Consider the following 24,429-nt stretch of genomic DNA (forward strand, 5'->3'; position numbering starts at 1 on the left):
GCTGGTTTTTGTTATTTTTGCAAGAACACATGCGACCGTCGTCAGATGGGCCTTTGAAATTTGAATGAAGGGGCTGGACTAGCAGAGGGGGAGGACTAGCAGAGGGGGATAGGAATAGCAGCAGCCATTTTAAACCAGTGTATTTCTGCTTTGTTACTAGTGAGGCTTGGTTTATACCTGCTGGACATAGCTATTTACACATTACTTTGTTTTGCCTGCCATTACAAAGTGTCTTTTAACCCTGCACTATGGAGAATGCAGTGATGGGTAGTCACCAGCAACAGTACCTGCTCTATTATGCAGTTTTGAAGCTCAGGCGTCAGAGAGCCCAGCGCAGGAGAGAAAGATCATGCTGGACAAAGCAGTGGCTACTTCAGCGTCAGACTCGTTCGCACATGCCACTGCTCAGGGACATCAGGGAGAATAACCCAGACGATTTCCGTAACTTCTTGAGGATGGATGATGCCACATTCCAGGAATTGCTGCGTCTGGTGACTCCCCACATCGAGAAGCAGGATACCAAGTATCGCATGGCTATCCCTGCTGAGGAACGGCTGGTGGTGACCCTGAGGTTTCTGGCGACAGGACGGTCTCTTGCTGACCTAAAGTTTGGATCCCTCATCTCCCCGCAAGCTTTGGGCCTCATCATCCCGGAGACCTGCAAAGCCATTGTGAAGGTGCTGCAGTACCAGTATTGCAAGGTAAGGATGAAATATACACTGTACACTTTATTGTGCAAACAAAATATTTTTATTTATAATTTAGGCCTAGGACAGAAACAGGTTTTTTAGGCCTTTCATGGTTAAAACATGTAAAATAGTAAATAGATTGTGTCAACAAAAATATATTATAATACCATATATAAAAGATATTGTACAAAAACACACACTATATATAAAGATTTAAGTATGTATGACCCAGTTTAAACTTTCCCAATAAGTACGGGCTACTGTGTGGCAGAGGATGTCTGCTGCAGATATGTAAAGGCTGCGGCCCACATGGCGCATGGCGCAGATGCAATGGTCCCGGCCCCATTGATGTGCGCCATACGCCATGTGAGCAGTGGCCATCACATACCTGCAGCTGAGACCATGTCTGCCGCACAGTACCCCATACTATTGGCAAAGAAAAAAGGGCAATAAATGGAGTTTGCTATCCAGATTGAGGAGAATCCTGTTCTCCCTCTGGTAATGCAGGTACAGGTAGCAGCATATATGTAGAAAACCAAGACAAAAGACACTCTGGTAACTTCTGGAACATGCCCTTACAACAGTAGGGATAAGGTACTGTGCGGCAGAGGATGTCTGCTGCAGATATGTAAAGGCTGCGGCCCACATGGCGCATGGCGCAGATGCAATGGTCCCGGCCCCATTGATGTGCGCCATACGCCATGTGAGCAGTGGCCATCACATACCTGCAGCTGAGACCATGTCTGCCGCACAGTACCCCATACTATTGGCAAAGAAAAAAGGGCAATAAATGGAGTTTGCTATCCAGATTGAGGAGAATCCTGTTCTCCCTCTGGTAATGCAGGTACAGGTAGCAGCATATATGTAGAAAACCAAGACAAAAGACACTCTGGTAACTTCTGGAACATGCCCTTACAACAGTAGGGATAAGGTACTGTGCGGCAGAGGATGTCTGCTGCAGATATGTAAAGGCTGCGGCCCACATGGCGCATGGCGCAGATGCAATGGTCCCGGCCCCATTGATGTGCGCCATACGCCATGTGAGCAGTGGCCATCACATACCTGCAGCTGAGACCATGTCTGCCGCACAGTACCCCATACTATTGGCAAAGAAAAAAGGGCAATAAATGGAGTTTGCTATCCAGATTGAGGAGAATCCTGTTCTCCCTCTGGTAATGCAGGTACAGGTAGCAGCATATAAATAAACAAAAATACACACTGTGGCCCTTGTGTGGCAGAGGATGTCTGCTGCAGATATGTAAAGGCTGCGGCCCACATGGCGCATGGCGCAGATGCAATGGTCCCGGCCCCATTGATGTGCGCCATACGCCATGTGAGCAGTGGCCATCACATACCTGCAGCTTAGACCATGTCGATGGTAAATGATAAAGTAGCCTATTTTTTAAGACAGATCCTCAAAAACAGGACACTCTGGATCTTCTATCAGTAAAGAACTGTAGAATTGACGGTACTTGGGGGGTTGAGAAGGCTGTGTAGGTGTTGACTGGGTATGTGTTGGAATTGTGCTCGACTGGCCTGCTACGGTGGCAGGCGGAGTAGGCACTGGTGATTCTAATGACAGTGGTGTGTCTGGTGCACTACCAATGCCAACTATTTTAGTGCCACTGTTGAGATACCCTAAACTGCCATTATACACCAACTCCATGCATAACTTTTCAAAAGTAAGTTGCTGGTCAGGAGCCATGTTGCGAACACACTCTGCCACATAAGTGAAGTAGTTGTCATGTTTGTCCGGGTTTCTTTGCAGGACTTGATGTGCCCGCATCATAAATTCTTCATGTGCCGCTGCTTCTCCTTTTTTTCCTTTGCCACGCATTTTTTTGGCACGGGGGAGTGGTGGAGTGGGTTCCAGGGTGGGTGGCGGAGTGCGTGCCGGAGTAGGAACTTCGTTCGATGTGCATGCATTCTCAGATAGGACAGATAGGTCTGGGGTTGCAGGTGGGTAGTCACCAAGCTGTAAAAAAATTGAACATGTTTACTAATCAATTCTATTTACTTCTAATTTCAGTTCCCTACCAGCGTGAATGAATGGAAAGTCATCGCAGAGGAGTTTGAACAGCGATGGAACTTCCCAAATTGCGGTGGAGCCATTGATGGCAAACATGTCCGCATAGCCCAGCCTATCAATAGTGGTTCCTACTATTTTAATTACAAGGGCTATTTTAGCATTGTACTAATGGCTGTGGTGAATGCCAACTATGAGTTTATCTTCCTGGATGTAGGAAGGAATGGCCGTGCATCGGATGGTGGCACTTTCAAGGACACAAAGTTCTACGAAAGGCTCATAGCGAACACCCTTCACTTGCCGTCTGTCCAGGAAACTAAACAGGGGCTTAACTTTGTTTTTGTGGCTGACGAGGCTTTTGGCCTGCACGAGCATGTCATGAAGCCATATGCGCAAAGGGGCCTGAACCATGACAAAAGGATCTTTAACTACAGGCTATCCAGGGCACGGCGTGTTGTGGAAAATGCTTTTGGCATCCTGGCAAGCCGGTTTCGCATTTTTCACACTGCCATTAACCTGAGGGTGGACAAAATTGACTGGGTTGTCACGGCGTGCTGTGTCCTGCACAATTTGCTCCGCAGAAAAGCCACACAGCAAAGGGCTACAGGCACAGCACTCCAAGAAGACCAAGAACTGCCAGAGGAGGTAGTGCAGATATCCTCCTTGCAAACCCCAACACAACGCTACACAGGGAGTGCACGAGCCAAACAGGTGAGGGAAGAGTACATGGCCTACTTTAATGGGGAGGGCGCTGTGGATTGGCAGGAGGAATCAATTAGATAGCCAAAAAAATAGACTCACCGATGCAGACTGCGAATTCTCCTCCTCCTCCTGCGCCGCGACTTCTTGGTTTTCCTGTTCGACCATAAGGACTACTCCTGTCCTCATCGACTCCTGGCTGAGGGTGAATGTCAACCGGTCATAGTACCAGAGCGATGTTTGATACATCTCGTCGACTCCAGCACCAGACTTCTTTGCAGCCTCCATCTTCTTGTGTTCCTTTAAGAACACCGTGCGCATATTCTGGATGCGTTTCCTCACCCATTCAACATTGGCCTCTGGATGAAATGGAAGACTGTAGCGTGCCAACTCCTCCAAGGCTTGGTTTCTTTTAATTTTGTTTGAATACTCCTTGGATTTTGTTCTCCACAGGCATTCGTGTGTACGATATTTTTCAATAAACCCTTCCAAAAACTCTTGTTCCTTTGCGTTGGACATTGGGACTGTAAAAAGATAAAACCATTTTAGTTGTTATAGTTATACCCATGTTTTGTTTCATATTTAAATTACCAGTTTACCTAGTTCTTATGTTTTAAGTATTTAAAATGTTAATAAACTTTTATGAAAACCACTATACATTTTATTGTGCAGATTGCTATTCACACACACAGGTGAATGGGGCCTAGCAGAGAGGAGTGCATGGAATACTGCAATGGTGGACAATGGTTTATGTATATATATCTATATATACACAAACACACACACACAGGTGAATGGGGCCTAGCAGAGAGGAGTGCATGGAATACTGCAATGGTGGACAATGGTTTATGTATATATATCTATATATACACAAACACACACACACAGGTGAATGGGGCCTAGCAGAGAGGAGTGCATGGAATACTGCAATGGTGGACAATGGTTTATGTATATATATCTATATATACACAAACACACACACACAGGTGAATGGGGCCTAGCAGAGAGGAGTGCTTGGAATACTGCAATGGTGGACAATGGTTTATGTATATATATCTATATATACACAAACACACACACACAGGTGAATGGGGCCTAGCAGAGAGGAGTGCTTGGAATACTGCAATGGTGGACAATGGTTTATGTATATATATCTATATATACACAAACACACACACACAGGTGAATGGGGCCTAGCAGAGAGGAGTGCTTGGAATACTGCAATGGTGGACATTGGTTATATGTATACACACAGACATGGGGCCCACCCAAAAAAAACAGTGACATGGTCGGGTGCACGGTTGCCAAACCAGTGCTTTATACACACTATATACATTGGTGGCAACAGTGGGCATGCATAGAAGAGCATTGGGAGTGCAAACATACCAGGTTGTTGTTCTGGGAGATGAGACAAGAAGGAGAGTCCAACTGCTGCGCCAGCGCTGTTTGCTATGTGGAAAAACATGGCGCCGGGGGAGTGTTTAGGAAATGCCACTCAAATAGGCTGGATCAAACGACGGACGCACCGACGGACGGACGACGGAGGCGGCAAAAAACACTCACGATCTGCATACGATTGACGGTCGGTCGGCCTGGGATTGACGGATCCTACCTGCAGCACGTAGGACCAAAGATGCGACCAAACGAGCGGCGTGAACGCGCATTTGATCGGAATCGGATCAAATAAATGTCAAAAACACACGATAGTACATACAATCTGCATACAACCGGTCGGAATTGGATCTAAATTGACAGAATCGTGCCCTAGTCGTCCTGGTGTGTACCCAGCATTACTCTGTAACCGCTTTTTAAATAAACAAAACAATACACACCCCCTTCCACATCATATTCTCTCTATTTAACACATTTCACCTATAACTCAAGTTGCAATACAGGCCATCTTTCATACAATTCTAACCATCTTTCTCATATGCAAACGTTCACAAATTAAGGGGGCGCAGCCCCTTACGCCGGTGTGAAGAGCGCCCGTAGGGCTCGATGAATCACCTAGTAATGTCATCATTTATATCCTGCTGTCTTCACTGGACATTACTAGACTTCCAGAATACTTTAGTTAAAGTCAGTCTCGTCCAAAATAAATGTTGTTCTGAGTTTCCCTGACACAGAGTGTAGTGTACTTTATGGTGGAGGAGTGTTAGCCCCCCCTCTCCTTCTCTCCTCCTCTCTCCTCCCATCTTCCTTCCCTTCATGAGCTGTGTGTGCAAACAGGACGAGTTTATAACTTTCTGCTTGTGCCTTTCTGCTTTCTGAGAATCACTGGAAGCCATGAGAAGATCTCTGACGACAGGGTGGCCGAAATGGTTTAAACGACAGTGCAGTGCAGGTAAGTGGTACTCATTGCAACAACAAATGTTCCTGTATGACTTCACTCAATGAGTGTCCGCTGTGTGACAGCACAGTGATGTCCTTGCATGACAGATGCGCCTGGAGATAAATCCGTTCTCCAACTGTCTGCAGAAGTGATCCTGATGTTATTGCACTTCCTAGTCGGTTCTTTCAGGGCATTGCTGATATGTACTGTATATTGTGGCATATATAATAGCATAGGGGTAAATCTGTATCCTTAATCTAAATGAAAGTAAACGGCTTGGGGGACATAATGTATACATGCATATAATGATTACTATATAAGCAGTACTGTATAGCAGCTAATAATACGGCTTTCAGACTGCAAACAATGTGGCCTAATGAATTATGTTGCTTGGCCTATACCTTAACTTAACCTTAAGTGCCTAGAAATAACTCACACAACACACCTTAACTTAAAATAACGACTCGGACTACAATGGCATAAGTTTAAACTGGTCATAATATTTATTGAATTGGTATGACCTTTATTTGTCTAAAGGGGATGGCCAAGAAAGCACTTGAGACCAGCACCAGCCAAAGGTGTATGTCAATGGTAGCAACTGCAACGCCCCAATCCAACAAAACACCCCTTACGTAAGGTACAGCCTGCGCCGTGACGGACTTACCGCCCCTTCTATGGTATGGCGAGGACACCTCCAGGAAGTGTCTAACGTCCCCCCGCCGAGTCGGGACTCACCAACCGTCCTGGCAAAGGGGGGCAATACCGCACGGCAACCGCCGGACACCTCTCCTGACTGCTGGTCGAGAGCGCCTTCATGCTGATTTTATAATTAAAGTTATTGAATCAAATTGGGTGTATGGCCCGAAGGCCAGGTGGAACAAGATACAAATTGAAGGGAGGGTGGGGATCCAGACTCAAAGAGGAAGTACTTCCTCCCAATGAACCCTAATATAGCCCTCTCTAAGCTGATACCCCTAAGCTACCTGATTGGCCCATCCACCTGCAACTCACTACCTGGGGTTTTATTACCACAGCACCTAACTTTCCTCAATAACTTTATTTACAACCAACAAATTCCCAGGCTCTTAAGTACACTCGAGCCTATGCAGCCCTCGTTCTATCTTTATACTAAACCCGGGTCACTCATTATACGCCGGACGACCTGGGTTCTAGATGCGGTGTGAGGGGAGTCCGGCCGCAGCACATTTGAGTCGATTGGCGTATTTACAGGGCTTTAACCACATCTTCAAATGTACTAGCACCCGGCTGCCACGTTTTCACCGACCACCTTTGGGTGGCGATACCCTCCAGTAGCCGCATTGCGATACTAGTCACATATGTTAGTCCATATGCGATATCATCGCTGCTGTGGCGCGGCGCTGTATTTTAATACATCCCGTCCTGAGTAAGTTCCAGCTTACACAGACTGGCCACAGTCTGCAAACACTGCGAATCGCAAGTGATGGTGTCGAAAGGGATTCTATGCTGCATCCTCAGACCCAACACTCGGAACTCGCGGATGCATGCGGGAAGCGTTTATCTCCTAAAGGTGCCTTCTGCTGCATTTCAATTTTATTTGCCCCTGATTTGCATAGCCACTCCCCTCCAAATCCTTTCAATTCATTAGCATTGGAGCTACTGTATATTCTATTAAGTCACAGCTATTTATTTTACACTACTATGTGATAACTTAATTAGGATTGCAGCTGGAAAAAGCTTTGTATTTGAAATGTGCAGAGGAAAATAACAGATGGTTTTTATTTATTCATCATTTATATGGAAAATGTAACTTGTGTACAGATGTAAATAAATGTATTGGCTTCCTTACAGCTCATTAAATCAGTGCTTCGCTCCTGTGAAAAAAAAAATATTTCTTATTCTCCAAAGATATTCTTAAATGTTCTGGCATACCTCCCAACATGACCCTCTCCAGGGGGGACAGAATGCTCTATTCCTGGACTTCTCCAATTTATGATTGCCATCACCTGGGATGAAACACCTTTCTTATCCATTAACCTAGAAATAGACATTAACCTGTTTTAAACAAGTGACGGCAATCCTACATTACAAGAAAAGTCCAGAAACAGAGCATTGTGTCCCTCCTGGAGAGGGTCATGTTGGGAGGGATGTTCTGGACAGATTTGTCTAATAAACACATAATAAACCTTTGGATTATAGTGAAATTTCAAACTACTTGCTTTTCCTGACCACATCACAAGTCTTCAATCTTCTAATCAGTAACTTAGCCTATTTAATGAAAATAAGTAACTGTTGTTTGGTATCATAGTGTGCACCACACTGAACATGAAGCCTGATTCATGTTTGTAAGTAAAGTAAAAAGCAAACAACTGGGAAAAACCATGCGGCACTGGCCAGCTCTTCCTGCTCCTCTGCCTGTGCTGCGGAGTCTTTGAGGAAGGGGCGCAGCTAAATGACACTATTTGCATCTTTTGCCCTGCTCTAGAAAAGCCGCGAATCGCGGGAAATTAACGCTGCTGCGGGGGGGGGGGGGGGTGGAGGTGGCGCCGCTATCCGGGGGGGGGGGGGGTTGCCCACTTTTCCAGGGAGCTGGGAGGAGGACCCGATTTTTTTGGGAGCCTCCAAGCCATTCCGGGGGTAGGCAACCCTGGTGTATGTGAGTGCAATATGGGGGGCTGAGTATAATTTACTATGGTGTGCGCAATGTACGGAGTGTTGTGGGTGTAATATGATGGGAAGCTGTGTATAATGCATAGTTGTCTACCCTACTGCATTCTACAGGATACTCCCTGAAATAGCAGCAATCTCTCTCTCCCTCATTAGTCTAGCAATCTCCCTCATGTCACCTAGCCCACATTACACTGTTACATTTTTGGGGAAAAAGGAATGAGACAGATACATTTACATTGAATCATCAGCACCATTTCCCAGCACTTTACCAAGTACAGTATCTCTTACTAACTGCTTTGGGGCTCATCTACATTTGGATATATAAGTCATTTTAAATGATTCCTATCAGATGTAGCAGTACACACCCACGCTTCTAGGTGCCACGTTCACAATCTCTCCATATATGGAACTAGACACGCCCTTTGGGGGGAGCATGACACACCCCCTCATTGGGGCGCTGTGCAAAATTCTACTACCAACTATAATCTCTCTGAAACTAATTTTCAAAAGTAGGCAAGTATGAGCTAACCTCATAAATATCACATGTCTCCCATCACCCTCCAAGTCACTAAAATGTGCCTTATTGAATGCACGCTCTGTTTGCAATAAACTAATATCAGTCCTTGACCTCTTCAACTCAGGCAACTTCAATCTGCTGGCCATTACAGAAACCTGGCTCACACAATCATACAACGCTTCCCATGCAGCACTGCATGGTGGTTTGTTCTTCACACACACCTCCAGGCCTGGTAACAGTAAAGGAGGTGGGGTAGGTATATTACTGTCCCAATCCTTCACATATACCCCTTTCAGACCGAAAAATCCCCAAAACCCAGGTATTTCCCGGATACAAAAACCCGGGTAGAACTAGGCAGCAAGGGGCTGACCCCCTTTCACACAGGAGCAAAAACCTGGGTATTTCCCGTGTCGACCCCTTTCACACAGAAGCCGGATTTTTCCTGCAAAACTCTGTGTGTCATAAGAAAAGGACAGTTTTAAAGGCACACAGAGATGAGATCATGAAAAGTGGGAGGTGTCTGCTCACTGCATTGCATTAAACATTAAACATTGCATTAAACGGATCTTCTCATCTTTCCAATGTGCCATGGCCATTTAGTGCTGCGCTGCACGCCACTGCCACGCCCGCTCAGCCAATCAGGGAAGCTGTAAAGATCAGCCAATCAGCATGATTTTTCAATAGTCGGGAGAAAAACACAGGTCGGACCCTTTCACACAGCCGCAAACACGTGTCTGACACGGGAAAAACCCAGGTTAATACCTGGGTCGAAGTCCCGGAACTTTAGACCCGTGTTGACCCTTTCAGACAGAAGAAAAACCCTGGTCGACACGGCAAGAGCAGGGAAATTCCCGGGTCTTTTTTTCTGTCTGAAAGGGGTAATACTCAGTTCTACCACCAGTCCCTTCACTCACATTCACATCGTTTGAAGTTCACTCTATCAGGGGTTTCACCCCTTTCCCTCTGCCTGGCTCCCACACTTCTTATCTTCTGACACCTCCACCATCATCATGGATGATTTAAATATTTCTTTTGATAACCCACTTTCTCCTAATGCCTCTAAACTCCTCTCTCTAACGGTGCCGAAACACTGCGATTTTGGACTGATTTCGGCACTTTGGGCCAATAAAACGAAAATATGTGTGACATCGGACCGGATCAGGAGGTTGGACGTGCAGCATGTACGATTATGTCCGACCTCCAGGAGCGGTGGCTATTACAATTTTAAAATAATGTGTCAAATGACTGGCAGGCTTCTGATTGGCTGAGAGCCTCTGAGCACCCGCTCACACACTGCTGGCTTCTCCCATCCCCAGCTGTGCGGCTCTGCGCAGCATGATGTGGTCAGAGGCTAATCTGAGCAAGCGGCACTGCCCGCCCACCTCGTTCTCTTCTGCACCGCACTGCCTGGCTCCCAGCTGTACCGCATCGCTCACCCGGCCGCGCCCGCCAGTGTAATTAAATATGCGGGACGGCATGGGTGCGTTTTTAAAAAAAAATTATTATTATTAGGGAAGCCGATCCCGGGATCCCAGGAATCTCGAGATTGAACATTTTTAAATCCCAAATCCAGGATTGAGAAAATGCCCCGGAATTGGCTTCTTTATCGGTAACGGAGATCTCCTACATGATATGGTGCAATGCCGGCCGTCGGTCCTTCCTGAGTGACAGTACACAAGTATACTGCTGACAATATTGTCAATCCCTCATAATATTACAGTTATGTAGCTTAATCTTTAACTTGTTAAGGTTCAACACAATGTGACCTTGTACTTCTCAACAACAAAAAACATTCACAAAGGTAAAGCTGAGTTCTGTAAAAGTCCCAGTGCTGTATCTTGTGAATACAGCCCAGATTATGGGGAGGTGGGAGGGATAGTACCACTGGTATTGGTCCTCAAGTACTAGCCCCATTGCTAAAGGATATGGTTTAGGTTGACGCAAGTTAGGTTAACATACATTAGGATGACCACTAAGTGTCACCAGGCACTAGGTCGACATCTGTTTTTGGTCGACATGCGGTTGACATGGTCAAAAGGCCTACACAAGAATAATGGAGTATGGCTGCCTTCTGGGTAGTGCTGCACAGTCCCAGTAGGACCTCTAGCATCTGTCTGCCAAGTGTGGATTACTAGGCTGTCAGTCATTAGGTCAACCATTAATAGTTTACACGTGAAAAAGGTCTACATGCACAAAAAGTAGACACAAACAATAGGTCGTAAATGGTCAACAAAAGGTTGACCTGTGTTTTTCCATTTGGTGTCTTTGTTGACACATGAACCCTCAATAAGCTTGATACGTTCGCTCACCATGCTTTGGGCACAGCACCTCACTGTGATCACCGCTCTTTACCGTTCTCAGTTGTAGTCCGCGTGGAACGTAAAGTACGGGAAAAAAATTGTGAAAAAAGCTTTTTGAACATTTTTATGCCTCGACATATTGCTTGTGTCAACCTTTTGTCAATAACAGGAACCGGTTTTGCAACCGAAAGCCAGTTTGCCATACGCATAGGCGCTAATGTGTGTGCGTGTGCAAATCCCTGCAGCGAGCGCCTCCGGAGAAATTTTCATTCGCCGGGGCACTGGCTGCCTGATTGACAGGCATGGGGCGTTCCAGGGTGCAAACCCAGCGTTTCATGGGCGTGCCCACAAAAACGGTGGGCGCACCCTAATAAACGCTGGGTGAGCCCCAGGGAACGCCATACTCATGCTATACACATGACGTCAGCACCCACCCCCAATTCGGAGAAAAGCGTGCAGCCAAAATGTAAGTCTTGGGCATAGTTTCGGCTGCGTGCAGAGGAAAAATCCTCTGATGGTAATTCACCATTGAAGGATTTTCATATGCATGTGCTCTTGCCGGTGCATGTGTAAGAGTACGTGTCCGCTCGCTGCGTAGCGAGGGAATTCGGACGATGCGGGGTGGCAGTAGCGCACGCAGGGGGGGGGGTTTCTGAGTACCCAGAAACCCCCCAAACCAGAGATATCTGACTTCAAAGCAGTGGTCCCCATCCAAGCCTGTTAATTGTTTTTCCCAGTCAGATATTTCAGGTTCAGTCTGACTTAGAGTTTTGCTGAGGGTATATTCCAAAAGCTGTGACTCTCCTCCTTTAATGGACACTAGAAGCTTGTCTCTACTGTTCCCAGAACCAGAGATATCAGCCTTCCAGTAGCTGGTTACTGCTCCAGCTCCACACACCTGGTATGTAGTTTTATATTCTCATTGGCAGATTGCTCTGCCTCCTGAACTCTGATCCCCTAGTCCCCAATACCAATTCTCTAGTTTTTAATTCCATTAAAATTAAAGAAATCTATTTCCGGGAACCGGAGATATCTGCAGTCAAGCAAGCTGTCCTCCCACCAGAAAATTATGAATAATAAGCCCACTCCACTATACACCCCTCCTCTGCATATTAAACATCCCCTACCACCCTGGAAGTTATGCATCAGGGCCCCTTCATTCAGCCCAATGCCCCCTTCTCCCACCCCATCTCCCACCATCTGTGCAGTAAAGGGGTAATTAGTGGAAATTACTGATCCAGGCCCTACATGCTGAGCGGTTGATATAATACCCCCTATCACCCGCGGGACATCAAAGCTTCCCCCACCCCTACCGCTGGAGGATCAGTAGGGGCCCCAATACATTGCTATGCCCAGGGGTCTACACGTGCCCTGCTCAGACAGTGACAGAAATATGTCACTTTATAAATGTCATCCTTCGGCTATTGCTATAACCTATAGTGCATACTGTACATATCTTGTCTTAACTGTATATTTAAAACTGATTATAGTCTTTAGTTTCTTGCAGATATTTGTCAAATGATGAGCAACCAGGAATGCCGCCCTGTGACTTCATACCAGAAAAATATGAGGTACGCCAGTCATTGGTGTGAACTTTAACCATCTCCCAACCATGAACCAGCAATCTCAGTGTATCCTGGTAGACAAATCACATTGCAGATACATCATGCTATGTCTGTGCTAGGGATATATTTATTACAGCTTCTAAAAAGGAAAGGTGGTTTTGCCCTTAGCAACCAATCAGATTCTGTCTAGCTTTGTTTTGGGATGCAATAGAGAAATGATAGACATCCTCTAATTGGTTGCTATGGGAAACATCACCTCTTCATATTTAGAAGCTGTAGTAAATTTAACCCTTTCTGAATTTTCATCAAAAGTGTAATATAAAACCTAGATTTCACCTTAGACTCCAGGAAGTATCATAGATCCTCAACATAAAACATTACATTAGTCTGTAGGCAGGGCTGGATAAAGGAGGGCACAGGGGGTCAGTACCATACCCTCCAACATGACCCATTCCATTAGGTACAAAATGCTCTGTTCCTGGACTTCCCTGCCAGTTGCAGTTACAGTGGTTGGACTCCAGCACAGTCCAATATTCAAAGAGGGGTGGTCACATCAACTGATAGTGATGTTTGGGGTGGCAGTAGGTGTGGCTCCCCTTTTTGAATATTGGACTGGAAGGAAGTCCAGGAACAGAGCATTTTGTACCTAATGGAATGGGTCATGTTGGAGGGTATGGTACTGAGCCCCCCCCCCTCTTTATCCGGCCCTGCCTAAAGACTAATGTAAAGTTTTATGTTGAGGATCTGCTATACTTCTGAGGGAATCGGTACATCTGTCAGAATGAACTTAGGTCTACAGTCATTAGGTCGACCCCATTAGGTCGACTGGCTGGAAGGGTTGACCTGATTTAAGGTCAACATGGGCCAAGGTCGACATGACTTAAGGTCGAATTTGCATAAAGGTCGACATGAGTAAGGTCGACTGGTCATAAGGTCGACATGGGTTTTTCACTGTTTTTTTATCCGAATGTTGACACAGTCGACATGGACACAGTTGGCAATGAGAATCGGACCCTCGATGCTTCGGGCACGGTGCCTCGCTGCGCTCTGCACACTATTTTATTCTCCCACCACGCCCTAGTGGATGGTAGGGCATGAAATACCGCCTGTCGGCTCAAAAAACAGTGAAAAACCCCATGTCGACCTTTTGACCAGTCGACCTTCCTCATGTCGACCTTTATGCAAATTCGACCTTAAGTCATGTCGACCTTGGCCCATGTTGACCTTAAGTCAGGTCGACCTTCCTGCCAGTCGACCTTGTGGGGTCGACCTAATGACTGTAGACCTAAGTTCATTCTAATAGATGACCGCTTCCCCTTCTGAGGGTATGCAGTACCCCTGCCCCCCCCCCCCCCTCTATTTAGGGGCCCCCTGTGGTTGGCATGTATTTTTTTTTTTAGCGACCGGTTTAATGCATGGGAGTGGGGTAGTGCTGCAGCTTCACCTATCTGCCATTGTGACAATGATTAATGGTGCTGAGCATCAGGAGCCAAGGCACATAGACTGCACAAGTGTGAGATGTTTGTGCTGAGCTCTGCTTGGTGGAGCTCATCATATGTTCTCAGGCCCGTGGAGGACAGCAGCAGCGGCCTTGTCATGGGAGGGTTTTTAATCAGAGGCAGCTCTACAGAGTAAGGTACAAACACAGGCTTTTCATGTGGTAAAATAAATATGTAAATATAAAAAATATATATATATATATATATAATAATTAACCCCCCCCCCCCCCCCCTGCAGTTACCCATTGACCAAGTTTATACTGCCTTTACTCTGTGTTTTGACAGTGTAATATTCTCCCATGCAGTTTGCAGCCAGTAATGACAAGTGGGAGGGGGTCCCCTGTCCAAAGTGCCCCGGGCCCCCTGAAGGCTCAATCCGGCCCTGTCTGTAGGAAAAGGGCTTCTACAATGCGCATGTCCAACCAGTTCTCTCCATGCAATTACTATAATACAATCTACAGTTATCTCCAGATCACAGCAATGCATGCCAACACATCACCCGGCTGGTGACCGCCTTCACATGGGAACACACTGGCCCCATTGTCTGACACTTTATTGGATTAATCCTCCGTTTTGATTTCAGTCCTGGCGTGTGCTAAGCAGATAATTTAATTTACCAGTGTATGTGTGATCCGGACATTAAATAGGGATTAATGGATTTAGGAGTCTTTGTACTAGGCCTTGAAAAGAGATAAAATACCAGTCAACAAGCCCCTAACTGTCATGTTATAGGCTATGGGGTAGATGTATTAAATAGCCCTTAGAGTTTTTTAATTTACAGGTAACGCTTCTCCTGCAATAATGCACCTGTATCCTGCCGATAAGAGACATTATGTCCTGGCTCTCCTTATCGGCACCCCGCCAGGACTGCGCGTGCGCCACATTCCCACATCCCCATCCCACCCCCCTCAGCCGTCTAAACTAGGCATACGCAAGATCTCACTGTTATCGTGACATCTTATGTGCAGCCTGGAGCCAGCAGCAGGGACCGCATTGCCCCTGCTGTAAGGATCGGACATTGGTAAAAATGACATGGAGAGTCAGTTGACGTAAGCGCACAGAGGGGGGGGGGAGCTGGTGCGGTCGGCATGGAATCTGCCAAAATGACTTTCCAAAATGGCCGCTGTCTCTAGGAGACGGATGCTTGAGATCTTGGGGAATGCAGCGTGTAAAGGGGTACTGGGAAGTGCAGACTCCAGGAGCGCTGGTGCGTACTGAGAAGTAAATGCTGGCAAAGTGCACATAACCCCTGGCAACCAGCTAGAAACCCCCTGGCAATGAGCATGTAACCCCATGGCAACAAGCTAGAATCCCCGGCAATGAGCATATGTAACCCCTGTCAATGAGCATGTTACCCCTGGCAAGGAGCAAATGAAACCCCTGGCAAGGAGCAAATGAAACCCCTGGCAACGAGCATGTAATTCTTGGCAACAAGCTAAATATAAAAAATGGCAATGAGCATATGTAGCCCCTGACAATGAGCACATAACCCCTGGCAACCAGCATGTATCCCCTGTAGGTACTTTTTTTAATAATTAGTGTGGGGATGGGGGTGCTAGAAACTTTTTAGCAACATTTCTAGATACAACACTGTGGAGAGTTACCACTCTCCAAGGCTTAGTAGTAGTACATACAGCTATTAATAAATACAGTAAAGCTGTTACAATGTTTGTGACAAATATTTTTATTTTATACATAATAGGTTAAAAACTCCAGCTCATAAGTAGATAGGTTACAAAATGGTTTTAGATATTACTGATCCAGTAGTAGAAAGAAGAAAAGCATCTGCAATACGTAACCAGCTACCCTGTCCCTGAGTTTTTCTTCTGATACCGTTCTGGTTTGAAAATAAATCTATAATGTTGAGTTCCAAAGTTTCCTTGTACCTAATGTGCAGAGTCACATGGTAAGAACTGCTGAGCTGGCTGCTGTATGGTTTAATCACGCCAAGCTGAAGTAAGCAGAGGGAATGTATGGGCAGCGGGCCATCTGTGTAATTAAGAAACATCTAATTTATTTAAATTGACTAAGATTTAAAAACATACTGTATATATATTTATGACTATGTATAAACATTTAGGGCGAGATTCTCTATCACAGAAATGCAGTAAAAACCCCGTTATCGGGGTTTTTACAGCATTTCTGTATTCTCTAACCTCCCTCCGCAGTGTCACCGCTGCGGAGGGAATCGCCAGCAAAAGCTGGCGATCCCCTGCAGAAGCCTATGGGCTTCTTACCGCAGCGGTGTGTGAGGGATCCGTCACGGATCCCTCCCAGCATACCCTGCGGCCGGCGCGTCAGTCTGCGCATGCGCAGACGGACTCCCGGGTCATAGACCCGGAAGTCCAGCAACAGGGCCGCATTGCAAGGGACAGCTCTTATCGCAAGAGCTGTCCCTTGCGTTAATGACCGCATATTTTAGAGAATATGCGGTCATTAGAAATGCGATGCCGGGCGAAGAGGGCTGCGGATTTTAGAGAATCCCCGAATCCCGCCCTTATTCATGTTACACATCCCTTAACCCATGGGAACAATCTCCGAAATAAAAGGCAACTGTTATTAACCTATTTCCAAAGTTGCATTAGGCCCTTGAACAGAAAGACTGTTGTCACCAGGGTTGGACTGGTCCACAGGGGCACAGGGAAAACTCCAGAGGGCCCCACTGCCTGGGGGTCCCACCTCCTCCTCTAGAGGTCAGATTCCAGCCTGTGTTATTGGCAGAGTGTATATAAGTACGTGCAGTGTGGTTGTTAGACCTCACACTTAGAAGATATAACCAGTTTGAAGGGTTTATTCAAGTGGCAGGCTTGTAGGTTACAACAGTACTTTAGTAGTTAACTTCAAGCGGTAATACAACTTGTACATTTGGTAACGACAGTCTCTGGTTGTTACTTAGCTGTAGCGTTTTGGCGCGTGCAGGGTAAATGACAGTCTGCTGGTTTACGCTGCGGTATCTCTCCCAGTCTCGCTGCTGCCAATGATGACTGATCTCCCTGTGCAAAAGGTCACGCTGGTAACGGGTTTACAGCGGGGACTTGCTCCTATGCGCTCCGGTGCACGTGGAGCTACAAACAGCATGGACGGAGTCACACACGATCTGAGGCACACTCTAACGCGGGGACTTCCTCACAGGAAAGAGTAACGCTGCCAGCAGGGTCAGGGGTCTCTGCCCTGCTATTCGCTTAAGCGACCTGTCACTCAGGGTGACGCTTAACTACGTTGGCTGCAAGGGGGAAAAGGAAGACTGTAAGTCTTACACTAAGCAGTGTATGCGGAGACAGGCGCTGAGCGCTGCAATCTAACACTCCCCCTCGCTTAAGGCTGTCTTCGGCTACATAAAAGAACTCAATACAATGCTTTGTCCTTTTGTAATACCTGTAACCGAAAATATGGTTAGAGAGAAAAGACATTCAGAACATCAAAAACTTCAAATCAACATTTTTGAACTTAGACAAGTCCACAGTCCTTCACGAACTTAGTAAGCAAGTTTCCCGACAGTCCTTTAGTAAGCATGTCAGCGACATTCTGTTCACTTGCAATGTATTCAACATCGATGGACTTGTTCTCCACTAGTTCTCTGATGAAGTGATGTCTTATCGCGATGTGCTTTGACCTTCCATGGTGCTTGGTAGTACAGGAAAGATCTATTGCTCCCCTGTTATCACATGCGATACTGATAGTCTCTTCTTCATAAAGTAGACCTAACTCACACAAAGTCTCTTTGATCCAGAGTGCTTCTTTTGATGTCTCTGTAAGAGCCATGTATTCGGCCTCGGTTGTTGAGAGAGCAACGGTCGGTTGTTTTCTACTCGCCCAACTAACTGCTGCTCCGGCCAGTGTGAACAGGTAACCGGTGTGGGAACGACGATCATCTTCATCTGCTCCCCAGTCGGCATCGCAGAAGACTTTCAAATTTGAATTGCTTGTCTTGGCGAATTTTAATTTCAAGGAACTTGTACCTTTTAGGTATCTCAGAATCCTCTTCACTGCGATCCAATGTTGTCTTCCAGGATTTATTGCAAATTGGCTCACCCGACTGACTGCATGAGTGATGTCTGGACGAGTTCCAATACTTGCATACATAAGACTTCCAACCACGTTCTTGTAAGGAACATCTTGCATTTCCTCTATTTCTTCTTGTGTGGTTGGTGACATACTTTTTGTAATCTTGATGCTTTTGTCAATTGGTGTATTCACTGACTTGGAGTCTGCCATCCCATACTTCAAGATTGTTGCCTCGATGTACGTTTGTTGGTCAACTGTGACTGTTCCCTTTTGCAAGTTTTGAACAATCCTCATGCCCAACAGATGATTGGCTGGACCTAAGTCTTTCAACTTGAATCTCTGTTTCAGTTGATCTCTTACACTTGTGATGTGATCTTCGTGACCTGCTATAAGTATATCATCCACATAGACTGCTATGATGAACAACTTTTCTCCCAGAGTTTTATGATAAAGGCAGTGGTCAGTCTCTGATCTAATAAAATTCATTTCAAGTAGTACTGTGTCCAATTTTATGTACCAGCAACGACCACTCTGCTTTAGGCCATATATGGATTTCTTCAGAAGACACACCTTTTCTGTCTGAAGTTCATTCTCATCATAATGATCTGGTGATTCCATATAGATCTCTTCAAGTAGTTCTCCATTTAGGAACGCTGAATCGAAGTCTAGTTGGTATAGCAGTAAGTCTTGTAAGGTGGCGACTGCAATTACTAATCTGAGAGTGTTATACCTCGCAACAGGTGAGTATATCTCCCCATAGTCAATTCCGGATCTCTGTGTGTATCCCTTAGCAACAAGACGGGCTTTGTAACGGGCAACTTCTCCGTCTGAATTTAACTTCTTGCAGAAGACACACTTGTTCTTGACTGTCTTGCGGTTGCTTGGCCTGTTTACTATGGTCCAAGTATCGTTCTCTCTCAGTGCTGATAGCTCTGTGTCTATTGCAGATTTCCATTTCGCCCAATCACTGCACGCTTTCGCTTCTTGAATACTCTGAGGTTCACTGAAAGCAATATTCGCATATTCTTCCTCATATCTTCTGGCTGGTATGCCCTTGTTTCTTCTTACAGAAGCTCTTTTAGTTGGTTCGCTTCCTTCTTCAGAATTTTCTGTTGCAGGTATGCTTTCTATTTCACATACCTCTACTAGTGCTTGCTTTTCTTGCTCTTTTGCTTTTGTGGGTGATGCTGTTTCTTGAAATATCACATCTCTTGATTTCAGAAGACGTCTGTTCTCTGCATCCCAGAGCCTGTACCCTTTGCTCTCCTCACAATAGCCTAGCAATATGCACTGTTTTGATTTTGGGTCAAGTTTCTTCCTTCTCTCTTTTGGTATATGTGCATAAGCTCTGCTCCCAAAGACACGAAGATGACTGATGTCTGGCTTCTTCCCAGACCAGGCCTCTAAGGGAGTTTTTCCCTTCACGGCCACTGTAGGTGTTCTGTTTTTCAGGTATACTGCAGTAGATACAGCTTCTGCCCAAAAACTCTTCTCCAGGCCAGCATCGTTCACCATCGCTCGTGCTCTTTCAACGATTGTTCTGTTCGCCCTTTCACTTACGCCATTCTGTTCAGGCGTGTAGGCCATCGTCAGCTGATGCTTTATGCCATGCCTTTTTAGGAAGTCGGTTAGTACTTCATTTTCGTACTCTCCCCCATTGTCGGATCTCAGGACCTTTAGCTTTAGGCCCGTCTGAGTTTCCACTAGGTTCTTGTACTCCACAATTTTCTTGACCACCTCACTTTTCTTCCTTATGAAGTATACGTGTGTCATTCTTGTGGCGTCATCGATGAGAGTCATGAAGTACTTGTAACCACTGGTTGACTCCTCTTCCATTGGTCCGCACACATCTGTGTGTACCAGAGCTAATTGCGTTTCTGCTCTGCCTGCTGACTTGGGAAATGGGTTGCGGGTCTGCTTGCCTTTTATGCAACTCTCGCACACAGGTCTTCCGGTGTCTTTCACTGTGATTCCTGTTGCCATCCCATCAGCTAATTTCTGGACATTATCATATCCTAAGTGTCCCAAACGTCTGTGCCAGAGCTCCATTGACTCATTTTCAGCAGAGGCTGCCAAAGCTACATATTCATCTGTGTCTAGGACGTATAGTTGGTTGCATCGGGTTGCTGAAGCAATTACAGTCCCTCTTTCATTATGCACCATACACTTGCCCTTTGCAAACTGGACTCTGTAGCCTTTTGCCTCGAGTACGCTGATAGCGATGAGGTTACTTCCCAATTCTGGTACATACAGGACGTCTTGGATATCTGTGACTACTGTCTGTCCCTCAATTCTTAGTCTCACTGTGATTGTCCCAACACTTGAAGCAGTAAGGATCTTTTCACCAATCCCGGTAACTGTTGTGGGTGTACACTGTGTTAAAGAATTGAACCACTCCTTGTTGCAGCTGAAGTGTCTAGAGGCTCCCGAGTCCATGTACCAGAGATCCCTCCTTGGCTTGTCTGTTACATTCAGTGCTGACTCGTTCTTTTTATCATGCCGCTTGTGCATGCCACTAGTGTTCTTCAGCCTGCATTCTGAAGCCTTGTGCCCTACTTTGTGGCACACATAACATTTGAATGTGCATTTCTTGGGTTTCGCACCCTTTGCTACTAAGGCAGAACCCTCAGCCATGGCATCCTTGTGGATTCTCTCTTGGAACTGTAGTAGTTTGGCTCTCACAACTTCAGTTGTAAGCTTGGTCTCATTTGACTCTAGTGCGACAACTAGGAAGTCAAATTCCTCTGTCAAATTCTGCAGCATTACCATTGCTACTTCTTCCTCATCCACTTTTGCTCCTACACACGCCAATTGCTGAGCTATCGATAGTATCTTATCAATATAATCGTTCATGTCCTTGCATGCATTCAATTTTGTTCCATACAGTGTGCGTCTCAGACTTATCCTTCTCATTAAGCCTTTATTTTCATAAGCACCTTGTAGAGTTGTCCACATGTCCTTAGCGGACTCCTTCCCACAGATAGTAGAATAAACATGCTGCTCCACAGCCAGGCCTATTGTGCCAATGGCCTTGTCTACCTCTTCTGGGTTTGGACTATCTCCTGGGGCTATTGTGACTTTCCATAGCTTCTCCCTCTTAAGCTGCATTTCCATAGCGAACTTCCATGTAGTATAATTCTCTGAGCCTTTGAGCTTTGGAAAGTTCATGCTATGCCCTGTACTGTGCATTCTCGTTAACTCTTCCACAAATGGCAATTTAGAAATAATTCCTTTGTGTTCTTTTATGTACTGCGCTAGCACTTTGTCTTCAGGGGGTTAATCTTCGCGCACGTGACGTGCTGGGCCCATAACCTATTGGCAGAGTGTATATAAGTACGTGCAGTGTGGTTGTTAGACCTCACACTTAGAAGATATAACCAGTTTGAAGGGTTTATTCAAGTGGCAGGCTTGTAGGTTACAACAGTACTTTAGTAGTTAACTTCAAGCGGTAATACAACTTGTACATTTGGTAACGACAGTCTCTGGTTGTTACTTAGCTGTAGCGTTTTGGCGCGTGCAGGGTAAATGACAGTCTGCTGGTTTACGCTGCGGTATCTCTCCCAGTCTCGCTGCTGCCAATGATGACTGATCTCCCTGTGCAAAAGGTCACGCTGGTAACGGGTTTACAGCGGGGACTTGCTCCTATGCGCTCCGGTGCACGTGGAGCTACAAACAGCATGGACGGAGTCACACACGATCTGAGGCACACTCTAACGCGGGGACTTCCTCACAGGAAAGAGTAACGCTGCCAGCAGGGTCAGGGGTCTCTGCCCTGCTATTCGCTTAAGCGACCTGTCACTCAGGGTGACGCTTAACTACGTTGGCTGCAAGGGGGAAAAGGAAGACTGTAAGTCTTACACTAAGCAGTGTATGCGGAGACAGGCGCTGAGCGCTGCAATCTAACAGTGTGCAGTCTCTAATGATTAGCCAAGCCTATGTGGTAGCTGGCCCCACCCCCTCATGAGATTGACCACACACCTAATCAGGGGCCACTGCCTTCCCCCGGTAGGCCTTTCATGCCCCAGTCCAACACTGAAGGGTTTCTTATTACAAAGATGGAAGTTCTATTGAAGATTGGATAGGATGTTGTTATGGGCAACCAATCAGTTCCTTCCTATTATCTTCTAGAAGGTGCTACTTAAATTCTGATTGGTTACCTATAGCAACATCTGCACATACAGTGCTGCATATTGACCCAGTCAGATGGCAAGGATAAAAAGTCCTTGGGGGGGTCTTTGTGATCCAGTCACACAGCACTGTATGTGACACTCAGGAGTTTATTACAAAGATGTTGCTATGGGTAACCAATCAGAATTTATGTAGCACCTTCTAGAAGATAATAGGGAGGAACTGATTGGTTGCCCATAACAACATCCTATCCACAGTGTTAACTGTGTGATCCTACAGTGTGAACTGTAGACACAGGTCAAATGTAATTTTATGATTGATATAGGATGAAAAGAAAGATATATAAACAGAAGAGATTACAGATTGTCTGTCCTGTCCTATCTATCTATCTATCTATCTATCTATCGTCCATGGGTCTTCAAACTGCGGCCCTCCAGATGTTGTGAAACTACAAATCCCAGCATGCCTTGCCACAGTTTTAACACTCCCTTATAGCAAAACTGTGGCAAGGCATGCTGGGATTTGTAGTTCCACAACATCTGGAGGGCCGCAGTTTGAAGACCCATTATCTATCATAACTCAAAGCTTTTGCCAAGTTGTATTTTGACAAACAACCACCGAAAGTAAACATGAAGATCAACTTGTGTGAATGGGATTTCATTGTAATCCTTGTACCCTTTCTCCCCAGTCTCTACCGTATGAACGGATCATGGACGTCCGTAAGAGGAATTTGTCTCCTGCACTTACAACCTATTACAAGAAGCCTCTCCTGCTGCACCAAGGGCACATGCAATGGGTTTTCGATCATGAGGGGCGACGTTACCTAGATTTCTTTGGAGGAATTGTGACTGTTAGTGTTGGACATTGTCACCCGTATGTATCCCGAGTTTATTCAGTATTTCAAAAGATTATTATGATCTTGCTGGGGAAGATATAGCAGACAGTTGTCCTTTAGCTCACCACCACGTTACCATAGCGCTAGTGTGACTGACCTGCAGTCCTTCAGCTCACCACCGCATTACCATAGCGCTAGTGTGACTGACCTGCAGTCCTTCAGCTCACCACCGCATTACCATAGCGCTAGTGTGACTGGCCTGCAGTCCTTCAGCTCACCACCGCATTACCATGGCGCTAGTGTGACTAATCTACAGTCCTTCAGCTCACCACCGCATTACCATAGCGCTAGTGTGACTGACCTGCAGTCCTTCAGCTCACCACCGCATTACCATAGCGCTAGTGTGACTGGCCTGCAGTCCTTCAGCTCACCACCGCATTACCATAGCGCTAGTGTGACTGGCCTGCAGTCCTTCAGCTCACCACCGCATTACCATAGCGCTAGTGTGACTGGCCTGCAGTCCTTCAGCTCACCACCGCATTACCATAGCGCTAGTGTGACTGGCCTGCAGTCCTTCAGCTCACCACCGCATTACCATGGCGCTAGTGTGACTGGCCTGCAGTCCTTCAGCTCACCACCACATTACCATAGCGCTGCAGTCCTTCAGCTCACCAAGCAGCGCAGAAAATCTTCAACCTTGTTATTGTTTATTATACTCTATTACCAATCCTAACTTTGATATTCTGTTTCATAATGTGTATGAATAAATCTTATCTTGAACCTGTTACATTTGTCTTGGCCTCAAGTCATGGCCCCGCACTCCACACTCATCCGGGCCCACAACCAAACTTACCCGTGACAACACACCTATAACAGCACACACGTCTGTAACAGCCCACACCTATAACAGCACACACCTATAACCGCACACACCTGTAAAATAAATTTGGCAAATATTTTCTGTCCACTAAAGGTTTCTGCTTCTCACAAGTTGCTTTTTACTGTCACCGCAGGAAAGTCACAGAAGCAGCGAAGAAGCAGATGAGCCGCCTATGGCACTCCACCAATATCTACCTACACTCCCCAATTCACGAGTATGCAGAGAAACTGACCAGTCTTCTGCCTGGGAAGCTGAAGGTATAATAACCCGCACTTGGATTAGGTAGAGCCTACCTGCAATCATTC

The 24,429-nt window shown here is 46.0% G+C and overlaps 1 protein-coding gene across 4 annotated transcripts in view; it reads left to right on the forward strand.

Moving 5' to 3' along the window:
• AGXT2 (alanine--glyoxylate aminotransferase 2) overlaps positions 1-24,429 on the forward strand; it is a 48,444-nt gene that overhangs the window by 8,145 nt on the left and 15,870 nt on the right. The window contains exons 2-5 of one of the 4 annotated variants that reach the window (XM_083154951.1): positions 5,687-5,758; positions 12,710-12,783; positions 23,098-23,282; positions 24,258-24,381. In XM_083154951.1, the coding sequence (XP_083011077.1) occupies positions 5,701-5,758; positions 12,710-12,783; positions 23,098-23,282; positions 24,258-24,381 (441 nt within the window). In that variant the 5' untranslated portion in view covers positions 5,687-5,700. Of the gene's footprint in view, positions 1-5,591; positions 5,759-12,702; positions 12,784-23,097; positions 23,283-24,257; positions 24,382-24,429 lie in introns of those variants that run through there. The other 3 variants (XM_083154944.1, XM_083154963.1, XM_083154958.1) reach the window with 3 other exon arrangements.

Source organism: Crinia signifera, chromosome 1 (genome assembly GCF_055691185.1).
Source record: "Crinia signifera chromosome 1, ASM5569118v1, whole genome shotgun sequence".
Classification (NCBI taxonomy): domain Eukaryota; kingdom Metazoa; phylum Chordata; class Amphibia; order Anura; family Myobatrachidae; genus Crinia; species Crinia signifera.